The following is a 13,162-nucleotide window of genomic DNA, read 5'->3' on the forward strand; positions in this document are numbered from 1 at the left end:
ATAAAACCTTTTACATTTAGCAAAATTAATTAGGAGTAACAAGGAGTGAACTGAAGCTTCACCAGCACAATACTGTCTTTTACAAATGAAAAAAGATTTTAAAAAACATGACCTCATCATAAGGCCACTATGACCAAGGATTACCATTAATTAAATAGCATTTCCATAGCTGAACGATGGTGGAATACTTAAGAGAAACTTCTTATGAAACGGTTTTAATTATTTATTGTTTTTATTGTGTTTGTATGGCATGACAGGATATGTGGGTCCAGTGAGGATCAACTAGCAGAGAAAACAGGTAGGTCTATGTCCATTAGATGGCGCTGTCCACCAACTCTTAAATCGGCCTAATTATGTGCCAAGGTGTTTCATAAACATGTGACACAAAGACCCATGTTATCCATTTAAACAGCCTGTCCTGCATCAATGCAAAGATAAACCTGCTCCTGCACAGTTCAGTCAGTCGCTCAGAGAAGTTTGGTCGACCTTGAAATGTTGTGTTGTGTCGTCTCAGAATCTGCATCCATGAGAAATGCAGAGGAATGAAGCTGGCACAGCGCCCACTGCAGTCTGCACACCACACTCCTGAAATCACGCCTCGCTGGCTTCCTCTCTAATTGGTGCCACACAAGCCGCCGCGGAGAGTTCACCTGCTTTAATTGGACTATCGCGACAAGTTGTTCAAGTGACGTCGATGCGACTGGTCGACTACTCCCAATTGTCTCAGGGATATCTGAGGGATTTTCGCGCGAGCCTAGAATTGAGCACCTAAAGGGACTGCAGCAAGTCGCGCGACCGAGGGACGCGCAGCTCACGAGGCCGACAAGACAAGTGAGGGAGTCTGCGGCGGAGCAGCGAGCACAGGCATCTCAGCCTGTGAATGGATGCAGGACAGAGAGACAGGGCTCTGAGCGTTTTCGACATGGACCACCGGTAACAGCCTGAGACCCGGTGTTTAAAAAAAAAAAAAAACAACAGCACATGATTCGGACGCGCCTGCTTCATCTGTGAGCTTCAGGAGAGCAGGAAAATTGACTTTTGACGCGTGGGTAAAAACTCTGGAGTCGACTGTTTTCCTCCTCTAGAAGGCAGTGCTGGAAGCGAGAGCTGCTCCGTCGTTGTTTTTGGCAAATCTGCTGGCACACTGAGACCATCAGCACTGAAGCCTGTTTTTTGCGCAAGTGGTCGGTGCGCCCCTGCGTTTGGAGCCATGGGTTGTACGGTGAGCGCCGAGGATAAGGCTGCCGCGGAGAGGTCAAAGATGATTGACAAAAACCTCCGAGAGGATGGAGAGAAGGCAGCCAGAGAAGTGAAATTGCTTTTATTAGGTAGGTTACAGCAGGATATGCTCCTAAAGTCCTATTTTAAAAAATGTAAGGAGTGTTTGTCGCTGCAAAAATATCTCCAGTTTTGGAGCATAATTGGATAGAAACACCTGATTAATTATCTGATCTGTAACCAAGCAGCTCAATATGATGCTGGCATGATAATATGAAAAAACACGGTTTTTAAATGAACATTTTGTGCGCAAGTATTGTATAAAATTAAAGTTTGGACTTTACCAAGCATCAAATCAAATCACAAACTACCACAAAGGCAGCAAACCATAAAGAGCTAATTCTCCTTAAAGGCAAGACAAGGGCCTGTACAAACCATATTACTGCACAGACAGAGAGGCCATTCCAATGCTTATGTATCCACTAATCATAGTGAAACACAGTTTGTAACCATGTCATTAGTTAGCCAACACAAGTATCCATATACTTGGAGATAAGTCAGATATCATCATGTCAACATGCGGCACAGCTTCTCAGAGCTCTGCTGCTGGCATTCTGCCCAGAAAGCTTAATTCAGTTTATCAAACCTGTGGACCAGGACTAAACATTTACAGGGTTACACTTCAGCACCATTCTGAAACACACATCAGTCTCTCCCTACAGCAAAACAATTCCCGTTTGTCTGCTGGCAACAGTGAAAAAGAGCTGTTTTTATTCAATAGATTCTGAAGCTGGAGAGACACACTCCTATGTGTCTTCCTTCTTCTGCCTCTCACTCTCGATTGTACACACACTCTCAGAGACACACAAACAACGAACACACAACCTCCCACTCACTACCAATTTCTCACTTGTGTGTGGTGTGGAGGTGGGTGGGTGGGGTTGGATGGGTGTCATCTCGCTGTGACAAGCTGTTAATAGAGGACAGGATCCAGCAAAGTGCAGAGGAGCTGTGGGATGGCTAGTTGTTAAGTTTGGATAACCTGAAGTCAGAAAGACTGACTTATTAATCATCAGCCTTAGATGGATTCCCATTAATAACAGTGTTATGACCTTAATTTCAACCTTCAATGAAACTTTTTTTCATATTTTTAAAAGAGCTGATGGGAAAGTAGTGTTTAGTATCTGCAGACCAAACGCTCCTAGTGTAACCAGTTTCTGTACCATGTGGTTTAAACCCTGTAACATCTTGATAGCTCCTGTCTCCCCTTCTTCACACAGACACACACACACACCTCTAGATGAGATGTGTATCTTTGACACTGTGTGTGTAATGTCAACACGGTAGAGCTGTTGGTACAGAGAGAGACAATAAGATGACAGTTGATGGACAGTGCTGTGAGCCAGGAGAGCAAAAGTGACAGTTCAGCAACAACAGCAAAATAGAGGAAAAAAAAGAAGACTGGAAGTAGAGGTGCAGGACTTGGAGTGAACAGTATTTCTAAAAACATTTCACAGTAGGAAAAGCACAGGTGTGAATTATAGAGTCAACAATGGCAGAATTCAATTCAGCTGCTTTAGTTTCAGGTACTGGCTTTGTGGATGCTAGCTCACTTCCTCACTGTCATTGCTTACTGAATACAGAGCCACCGTTAATGTTATTATGTACACTTATGCTTCTCCAACTGTGACAAGTCAAAATGTCTGCTGTGGAAGCAGCCTGTTATAATTTAAGGAGGTCATCACTAGTCTTTGAGACACTGTGTAACATGTTTTGAACAAGAAATAGAATTAAAGAAATAGATGCATGCTGGCCATATATGTGTATTTGAAGGATTTACTTTTGGCTTACTTAGGGGTCAGCAACCACCAGTTATAATACCTCTGAGTATAACAACTTTAAATTGTCTACAGATGTGAGAAATGGTTATTTTTATTATTGATTAATCTGTCAGTTATTTTGTCAGTTGTGAAAAATGTCCATCCAAGTTCTTGACTTTCCTGAAAAACTGTTCAAAACCCAGATATTCAGTTTACTGTCACTGAAGACGAAGAAAATATTCACATTTGAGAGGCTCTGATACTGTGATGATATATCACCTTATCACTCTGCAAAGTTCTGTTGTCAAAATGAATAAGTCTTAATGAATCACAGTGGATCTGTGATCAGTCATTCATTACTTTGAACATTAGTATTGTTATTTTAAGTGAGACTTGAATGCATTTGCCATTCTGTGACATACTGTTTATTGATATTTGAAAATAATCTTATTAAATTCCAACAGTTTAGCCCAGGATAGGCAGTGTATTATTTTATGTCAAACAAGATGACTAATAATAAACACAGAAGGTGTTTAGCCAACAACCACAAAATGAGCTTGTAGTGTGGCTGATATCTATATCAGGTATGTACCTGAATTTATCTCTGTGGAGTCTCATCAGGTGTTTATTATGGAGGTGATACTGAAGTGGTCTTGATTCCAACTATCTCTCTGAGCATGTTTCTCCTGAACTTGTTTTCCAACAGCTATGCTACAGCTATATGATTAAATCTGTATAAGCAGCACCAAATCCCCAAGCATGGTCTGAATGTTTCTATCAAACAACAAAACAACAACAACAAAAACAAAGATGAAGAGTCACACTGATGTATTTCAGAGAGTTAACATGGTTTGATGCTTTTGTACACAGTATAAATATTTTACAAGGTGCCCAGAGGAATCACATGACAGATTTTGAGTGTGGATGGCTGTAAACGTGACTATTTCTTGGCCTGTGCCATGACTTCCTGGAGATTTGTTGTCACTCCAGGAAGTGAGTGCACAACGGTCATCACGACCCACAACGTCTCGGTTTTATGTTTTGTTTTGTTTTTTTTACAGATTAAACAAACAAAACATATTAACTGAGCTTTAGAGATGCTGATAAGAGGACTTGGTTATGTTAGGACAGAACCAGACAAGCTGTGTCCCTGTTTCCAGTGTTAGCGCTGAGCTAACGAGCTGCTGGTCATAGCCTCATATTTGATTGACAGTCAACCTGCTCTCAATCTGTTGATTTCATGTACATGGGCACTATTTTGAGGAGATTTTTTAAATTTCATTAAATTATGGCAGGTGTTACACGAAAGACAAAGGGTCACATCCAGAGTCCTGCCTGTGGCGAGATTTAGGCAACAAAAGCACTTTGGTTAAATATAGTAAAGGATTGTGGGTTTGGTTAAATTTAAATCAACATGTCTGAAGATTGATTTTTCACTAACCTCAACCAAGTGTGCCTAAGCATGACTATAATATATATTATATATATATTTTCTGTAGTCACTACAAGTCAAAATTTTCTTGTCATGAAAAATAACAAGCTGGGATAAAGCGTCTGAATTACAGGATTCCAGTATTGTGAGCAACATTTTCTCTGCTGTTATAAAATTCTCTGAGAAACTCACAGCTGACCAACCCACATAATCACTGCAGTATTTTAAGTGCGCACTGCCACGCAAGTATTTACCCCCCATCATATTATTTCAGTCCTTAGAACCTTAGGACAGAGACTATTAACATCACTAAATGAACATAATATGACAAAAACCTCTGGCTAGTTCCAAGTGGCCGTGTACTGACAGCACTGAGAACATGCAGGAGACTGCTACTTGTTGACGTTTCACTTTAAGGTTGAGCTGAGGACATAATGTAGACAAAATAATGGATGAATTTGTCTTGTTTGTGTATGAGAAAATACTGACTTGTTCTGGCAAAGAGAAGATGAGTCACTTGATGGTAACGAGTGAAGCATGAAAGGAGTGCATCAAAATTTTTAATGGCTTTGTGGCGTTCGGCCAGTTCTCAGGGGAACTAAAAAGCCTGTTCCCTTTTTTCTTGCAGAATGAGTAAGTTCTGCCATTGCCAACAATGTTCAGGACAAAAAATGCACGATAAACCAGATAACCCCTTAGGTGATTCACATAATAGTTCATGGTAACTTAAAGTAAAGACTGGGAATGGACAGTCAGAAACAAATTAAGTGGAGGAGAACAAAAATTGGTGAACATTTGTCGAGTTGTGTCCGGACATAAAGAGCTTTTCCATGTCCTTTAACTGGCTGTGCTGATACATAAAGCCACAATTCATCACAAGACTAAAAAGAAAACTTGACAGATCCAAAGGAAACTCCTCTCTCACCGCAACATGCGCCCGTTGTGGAAGAAAATACTGATTTCACCATGTTGCGCCATACTCCAGAGCTCTGTGTAAGTGACTGACTAGATGGCATGTCTTTATCAGTGCTGGAACCAGGAACAAAAACTCATGTTGCATAAATCTATGACGCAACATCTCAGGAAGTGAGGATCATCAGTGCTCAACATCTGTACTTATTGATTAATCATTTCCCAGATCTTTCATTTCAATAATTTGATGTCATGAAACCGAGCTTATAAATCACCTATTCAGGGGCCTCGGTCTGGCCCCTATAAAACTGATTTCCAAATGAACTGCTGTTTAGGTATTACAAATGTTTGCTGAAGTGCAGTTTCAGTAATACACGAAAGCCACATAAAATCACACCTTTATGATGAGATAAATATTGCATCTGCATCCTAACTACGCACTGTCCTGTACTGAGTTTTATTAAATTTCAGCATTTTATAGGAGAAATAGAACTGAGTAGTAGTCGAAGTCCTTTCTGCAGGTGAAACCTCCATCTATCAGACGGTAGGGCGTGAGCCTCTGTACACTGAGAGGTGAAACCCAAGGCAAAGAAAACCCATTAAGCACCTGCTGCTGCTGGTAAAACTTTCTAAACATCTCTCATCTGAACTGTGGTGGCAGGGCAGTAAGAAAACTATTTACAATGAGAGTAAATCAAATTAAAACTGAAGACGTGGAGTGGACTAAAGGATAGGGACACCCCATCACCTGTGGAAATTACACACTACTTGAGCCTATAGGTTTGTTTAAATAAGCTGGAATCGGGGCAGGGATCAGTAACAGCCTACTCAGAAGCAGTCCATGCCAACTGTTGTGCAGTACTCAGGAAGGATGGAGTTTCAGAGGAGGAAGACAGCTCGTCTAGCTTGTGTATTTTCAGGTCCTGACTGTGAAGGCTATTCTGTAGCCACAGGCAAAGTACAGTAACTGATTTAAATGCAGACAGAAGTTTCAGCCCTCAGAGAACTGAGAAGTCAATGTGTAAATGTTTCATTTGGTACAGTTTGTTACCATTCACTACACAGAATCAAATTTATTATAAAACGTGATTGCATACAAATCTATCTCTCAAAATGTATTTCTGTTACCAGGTTGATTTTAAATGTTATTAATGCACACAATTATTGTTATTTCAGCACATGTAGAGCCATACTGTATTTATTACCTGTGCTGAAATCTATCAAATCATTTGATCAAAGATGAATTTCACATTACAGAGAATCTTAGGGGCAGGATACTGCCCTATCTGAGGGACAGTCTCAGTTTCCCTTTCACACATTTTCACCCAAAAATTTTAAGTAAGGATCCCCCCCCCCCCCAACTTCATTCCTTTGAACCCCCCTTAAATCAGCCTCCACTGCAGCTTATCTCTAATTCCCACCCCGGGCAGACGATAATAATAGTGCTTCACAGACGTGACTCATTTCTCATGACCAAGAGAGAAGGGCTCAGGGTGAGACTGTCCATCCAGAGATGACAACTTCACAACTACCCACAAACTGAAAGAATATACTTATGTGCTGTTAGTCATGTCTCTGGTGGATACCACTAAGTCCTCAATAGATGCATGTGTATTTATGTGCTGAACTAGCAAGAAATGGGCCCTCACCGCAGTCATATTTTAGGATGCCGTGTTTACTTGATGTAGATTTTGCACCTTTACAGATGGTAATAGCAGAGAGTTATTAAGTTTTTTTTTCCTTGTGAAGAACATGAATACTGTCCAGTAAACCCTGAATGAGGCAGTGCATACATATGTCTGTTTTGGTTGTAGAGGAAAGTGAGTTGTGAATATTTCCTGAAGAAGGATGGGACTTAATGACATCCTGTAAGAGTGTTAAGTTAGCTTCTTGTGGATGTGAGAATGACACTCTTTTTCAGGGTTCATGTGTTTATGACACATGGGCAAACCTGCCCTTCCTCCATACATTTTTACAGCTCACAGATGAGTTTAAAAATAAATTCAGACTATTGCACAATAGAGCTATTCAGACTGATGTGTATCTTACATTAGACATTACATTTATAGCACACTGCTGATTTTGCGTCACTCCCAGCATGCATTAGGTAAAGGAGAATACACCCTGGACAGTCTTCATCCTATATTTGCTGTGTGTTTAAAGTCTATACCATGTACTAAATCTAAGTGGGGTTTGAGTACAGTTGAGTATGTAGCAATCTGGCAGTAACAAAACTAAAAATATGCCAGCATGCATACTACTATTTATGAAAATAACTGTCCAACAATGTAAAACTGTTGTGTAAAAACAAGATGCAAAGAGTCATGTCCTATCAGATGTAATTTATCTCATAGAATAAGTGCTATATAATCATTTAGTGTTGGAGTATTGTGCCATGTCTTTCTCAAATGTATTGAGAAAGAAGGTTAACAAATACTGATAATGAGAATCTCTATTCACTGTGATACATTTTGAAATCTTGCTTGTGGTGTAGTTTCTGCAGAGGTGGCTGCTTTCTGCTTATTCATCTGCAGCCTCCCCATAGTTTATCCTCACAGCCCTGCATTGTGTGTACGGAAGAGAGTCAATTAAGATATTGCCCTCGGGCCTTTGTGAGATTCTAAGGTAATTTCCAGTATGTTCTGCCTTTTCAGTCGCTGCAGTAGGAGGAAATTTATCTGTTGACTTTGTGATACCTGCAGACAATTACACATTTGTCACAGTTTACAAAAATATGCAAAAAACAGTCGGCTCCAAAGTCCATTCTCACTCCTCATCTTCTGTTTGACGCAGATGACAAACCTGAACCTTCCCCATCTTTCATTTTCCAATCACATTTCTATTATCAGCCCCATTCATAATTCAGGGAGTTTCTATTATCTCTTTCCCTCCTCATCTCTTCACATTCCATTCAACCCCTCTCAGACAGTAGGTGAAGAGTTCAAGAGGACCTCAGCAAGCAGCAAAGTCTTAATGGGACCAAGACTCATCAACATGTTACCTGTGTCAACTTCAATCCATTCACATTAGTTACACTTCAGTCCAAAGCCAATTGACGTAGAAGGTGCTGGATGTCATTTGGTCAGATTTTGACCTCTTAATTGGTTTTGCAAACACTCTAAAAAACCTTTTCAGTTTGACAAAGGGTTGACAGTGACAGTGATAAAGGATGAGAGACAGAGATAATACTAGAGAGCTAATAGAGTGAATAAGCAGAGTAAGGGAGAAATAAAGCTTCACTTGAGATTATTATAAATCCATGCATTTACCTTAAAAAAGTTCAATTTAACAGAAATCTTTAAGATTTTCTTTTAAAATTAAGATATTTGACAACGTTGATGCAGGGATGCAAGATGCACGATTCCTACTCAGTTAATCTGTTATTTTTACAACTTATATGTTCATTGTTTAGACTGTGGACTCAATAATCAATAATATCCAAATATATTCAATTAATAATGATAGAAATCTCAGATTTGAAAAGCTGGAACCAGTAAATGCTTGATTGATTGACTAACAGTTTTCATCATTTATCGAAATGTTTTTGACTCTTTTTCTTTCAAATGACTAATGAATTAATGGAATAAACACCAACGCATGCACCAGGAGGCTTGTTTGTATCCTAAATAGGTCACATATGCTAGCATTAGGTCCTGGACTCTAAAGAACACTGTGAAACAGGAGTTCACAATATATAATATCCTTATTTTTTTTTTAAAGCAGTGTTACCTCTGGAGGTGCTTTTCTTTTCGCCCTGAAAATAAGCATGAGTAAGTAATTGCAGTTGGAAAAGATGTCAAAACACTTTAAAGGGCATTGGGCCACATGAAATGTCAGCGTAATCAGATTTGATTTATGAACCTCTACACCAGCATCCCTGTATTCATCATTGCCTACCTGAGTTTGTTCACTGGTACACTGAAAACCTCCTGAAGGCGAGAACAAAAAGGGTTTCTCTCCGTCCCGTTTCATGTCTTATGACTGCACGCACTTTCCTACCAGCCATGATGGTCCAGAGGGACACAGGTGGTATTACACTCATCAGTCGTACACTTCTAAATGTGCTAGATAGTATCATTAAGGTAGAGCCATAATGTTTCAAGTTCCCATGTTTTGCAGAAGTAGCAGCCTCAAATGAAATGTCAAACATAGATTTTTGGTTACACGCAGTGTGTGAAGGCACCATCTACAGTAGCAGGTGAAGCACAGGTGGAACATGCAGTTTTGCACCCATGAACACAGGTAAGCCAGAGGCATTGCCACTGGGAATCAAACCCCTCAACCTCTGCAGTGGTAGGGAAGAGTTTCTGCGATGCACTGAGCATCCCCAATTAAAGATTTATTCACAACAGTGGTAGGCAAAGAGTGTCCTGTGGACCAAATCAGACCCTCTGGCAAAATAACTTGGCCTGCTGACATAAACTGAAGTTAGCATGAAAAGTTTTTCTGATTTCTCACAAATCGACTTTATGTACAATGAATTTAACCATTTAACATCTAACATGCCCTTTTCTCTTGTATTAAAAATAGAAACAAAGACACGTTGAAATGTACTGTACTTAGATTTCTATATATTCCTATAAATAATATAAATCTAATATAGTTCAAACAATGACCTTGAAATGATCTTTTCAGTTGTTGAGAAGTGAGGACCAGGGAACAACAGGAGTATTGCCACCTTATCACAGAGCACCAGCTGTGTGGCAAAGTATTAAGGCCAGTTTAAACTCAGAGAAATCTGAAAGAGCCCAGGTACACTGTCCTGGGGGCAGAGGCAACAACTGTCTGATAAAACAGTGGAGAAAGACGTGCAAAGGTTTTACTCACACTCCTCTTTCCGGTCAACATTTTTGGAGGAGCAATTAGTCTACATTACCTATATCAGCAGCTGCCACAGGGTTTAGAAATCTACTCAGTAGAGAGCATAAACACAGAAGCTTGGCTGTTTGAAGTGTCTGCTCAGCAGCATTGTACATTCAGTACAATTGCAGTTATGGTCAATGGTCTTGATGCAGAGTGCATCAAGCTGAAGCTTCATATTCCAGCATTAAAGGTCACGCATCGATTTGACTCCCAGAAAAATTCCTGGCATAGCTATTAACCCCGCTCCTCACACACATTCATAAATCAATCAAATATACAATAACTCGATCACTCGCATATACCACTAACCAAAGGACGTGTGTGTTTGTTGAACTGCAAGTCATAAGCACGTTATAGTGAAATTATAGCCTCTGTTAAAAAATAAAGTTAATTAGTATAGCTTGTTATCACAGTTTTTTAGCTTCACAAGCTTACTTTGGACTCTAAACTAGATCTAAACATCTCATGCCGAGGGAAAAACTCCCCCAAAACCCTGTTGTGTTTAAAAACTGGAACCAAGCATGGGAAGGATTAAAATGAACCCCCTTTGAGAGCAAATAGGTTCCATATGGGCCAATGAAAAGGCAAAACAGTGATATTATTACACAGTGTGAAGCACACACTGTACACAGAAGTTAAAAAAAGATAAAAGTCTCAGTGGAATCAGTGATACAGCCTCTAAATTCATTTCCAGGATGGCATCACTACAATTAGACACAAGCTAATTGAAGATACGACACAAAAATAATCCATTTACTTAACAAAATTTATGCTAGCAGCCTGATTTCTTTGCCACGTGAGCCTCTTGTTTTCTTAGACAATTATAAGTGTGTGCATTTGCATTGGAAAGACCTCAGAGAGGGAAAGTGTCATTACGGTTGTATTGAGTGTATTGAATCTTTGGTGAATGGAGTTAAAATAGTTTGGTTCAGTGATTCCAGTTCACAAGGATGAACCATTCCTCTCTGCCTGGTTGCCATGGTTATATTCATACTGAATGATACACAATACTTTCTGAAAATGCTTTTTCATTCTGCAAAAACAGCAGGGCCCAAAATACTTGCAGTTATTTCTTCTTTTTAATTCTTTTTTTTTTTTTTTTGCTCTACCATCATATTTTAATGTGTCAACATTTACTGCTGTTTGATACAAAAACATTCAATATGAAAACAGAGGAAACAGATAGTAATGTTTTGGCTTCTGCTGAAACAGCTTAAAATGAAGGTTTTGGTCGGAAGACTTTATTGTTTTTCCCATTTACCCTGCTGTGAGAAATGAATCATTTCTAAAAATACTTTTCCTGCGGTACTCTGAAAAGAACATCCAGCTGTTTTACAAATACGATCTTACAGTTTTCTCCAAGTGATTAAAAGTTCAAATTACCGCTGAGAGAACAATAATCCTACAGCTCCTCCTACCTCTGATTAGGTGGTGAATGTGCCGCTCTCTTTTGAAGATTATGAAGATAAAAATCAGTGAGCACCACCTGATTGTGACCTCAATATTTCCTGCCACCATGGGGCATCATTTGTTTCTTTTGAGTATATCTCAGATTAAAGTCTTTTCAGAGATTTCAGAGATTGTTTGAACTATTTTTTTTATTATTAATGCCATCACAAAAAAGTCATATAGTAGCTGAGTGTGTGTCCTCAAGCTGGCACTTGCCCTAACTAGTCTTCTTACAAAACCTGAATTTGATTTCCCTCTTTCTTTCCAATATAATAAGTCTTGTTAATGTTTAATACAAAGTACAGAGACTGGATTACCAAGAGTCATAAATTATCATTACATATCAAATGTTGATGAGTTATTATTCCTTGTTGTGTTTGACCTCAGACTGCATGAATCACACACATATCATATCACTTTATCAGAAAGTTTTCTGTTGCTGTTCGGGTGATTCAGAATTTCCCTCAAATTTGTTTATGGAAACCTTTAAGGCTCCATTCTTGGCTGCTATTTTCTTTCCCTATATAGAAACTTTTTTTTTTTTTTTTGGTTGATATTTTAAAGTGAGACTGTGAAACTTTTGAAGAAGGAAGTAACACAATTTTTAGGGGTTTTGCTGCCACAGTCTAATTAGGTCTGGTATGACCAGAAGCTTATGGTGGCAAATGTTAGTTGAATAAGCTATTCCTGGGTAACTGACATCATTCTGTCAGTTCACTGACTTTAAGACTCCTCTCTGCTCATCTACTGTTACACTGTCACAGAGAAACAACTGAAGTGAACAGTAGTGAACAGGTTCCTCATCAGAAGACGTGTTTGTTGTTTCCAGCTTGTGGTCCCTTTTTACTCGCTCATCATAATCAAGTCGCCTGCCTTTAAAGTAACCGACTCAAGGATCTTGGGAAATACAGATGACATTTTATGTGATTGCCTGTTGTTGCTATATGGCTGCTTTTCTGCAATTTTCCTACTGCTGTGCTGACATGTACTTAACTTGCTGGTAATCCTTTAAAATATCAATCATCTTGACACGAGACAGATATTAACTGTGGAAATTTCTTCACCCAACGATGGAAAATCTGAAGGTTTTAGTAATCAGTAAAACCAGAGAAGGAAACAAAAAGTCATTAAAATATGACTGAAAAACTTCTTGGATAGATGCTGATGGTAACTTAAGGCCAGATACAATAATAAGCGAATTAGAGATGAAATCAATAGTGTGATCCTTTTACCCAATGAACGTTTCTCAGTGAAACAGCTCTCTAATTTATAGCCCACATTGGAAAAGGATGTAAAACAGTGGGAAGTAAATGAGACAATTTCAAAAGCAGCTGATTTAAGGTCGCTTTAATGCCACTTCTGTGTAGCAGGTAATGGTGAGAGACTGAGAGACATTTGAGCTTATGCTGTGCTCTCACATATCTGAACACATCAGCATTGTAAGCATTTGTAGCTCAGAGCTCTCGCT

The 13,162-nt window shown here is 39.2% G+C and overlaps 1 protein-coding gene across 1 annotated transcript in view; it reads left to right on the forward strand.

Annotated features, from left to right (window-relative positions):
* The first annotated feature begins 424 nt into the window (after positions 1-424).
* Positions 425-13,162, forward strand: part of gnai2b (guanine nucleotide binding protein (G protein), alpha inhibiting activity polypeptide 2b) — a 40,670-nt gene continuing 27,932 nt past the window's right edge. Inside the window, exon 1 of the mRNA XM_018686694.2 lies at positions 425-1,328. Coding sequence (XP_018542210.1) covers positions 1,211-1,328 — 118 coding nt within the window. The 5' untranslated portion in view covers positions 425-1,210. The remainder of the gene's footprint in view (positions 1,329-13,162) is intronic.

Source organism: Lates calcarifer, linkage group LG12, assembly GCF_001640805.2.
Source record: "Lates calcarifer isolate ASB-BC8 linkage group LG12, TLL_Latcal_v3, whole genome shotgun sequence".
In the NCBI taxonomy this organism is placed as follows: domain Eukaryota; kingdom Metazoa; phylum Chordata; class Actinopteri; family Centropomidae; genus Lates; species Lates calcarifer.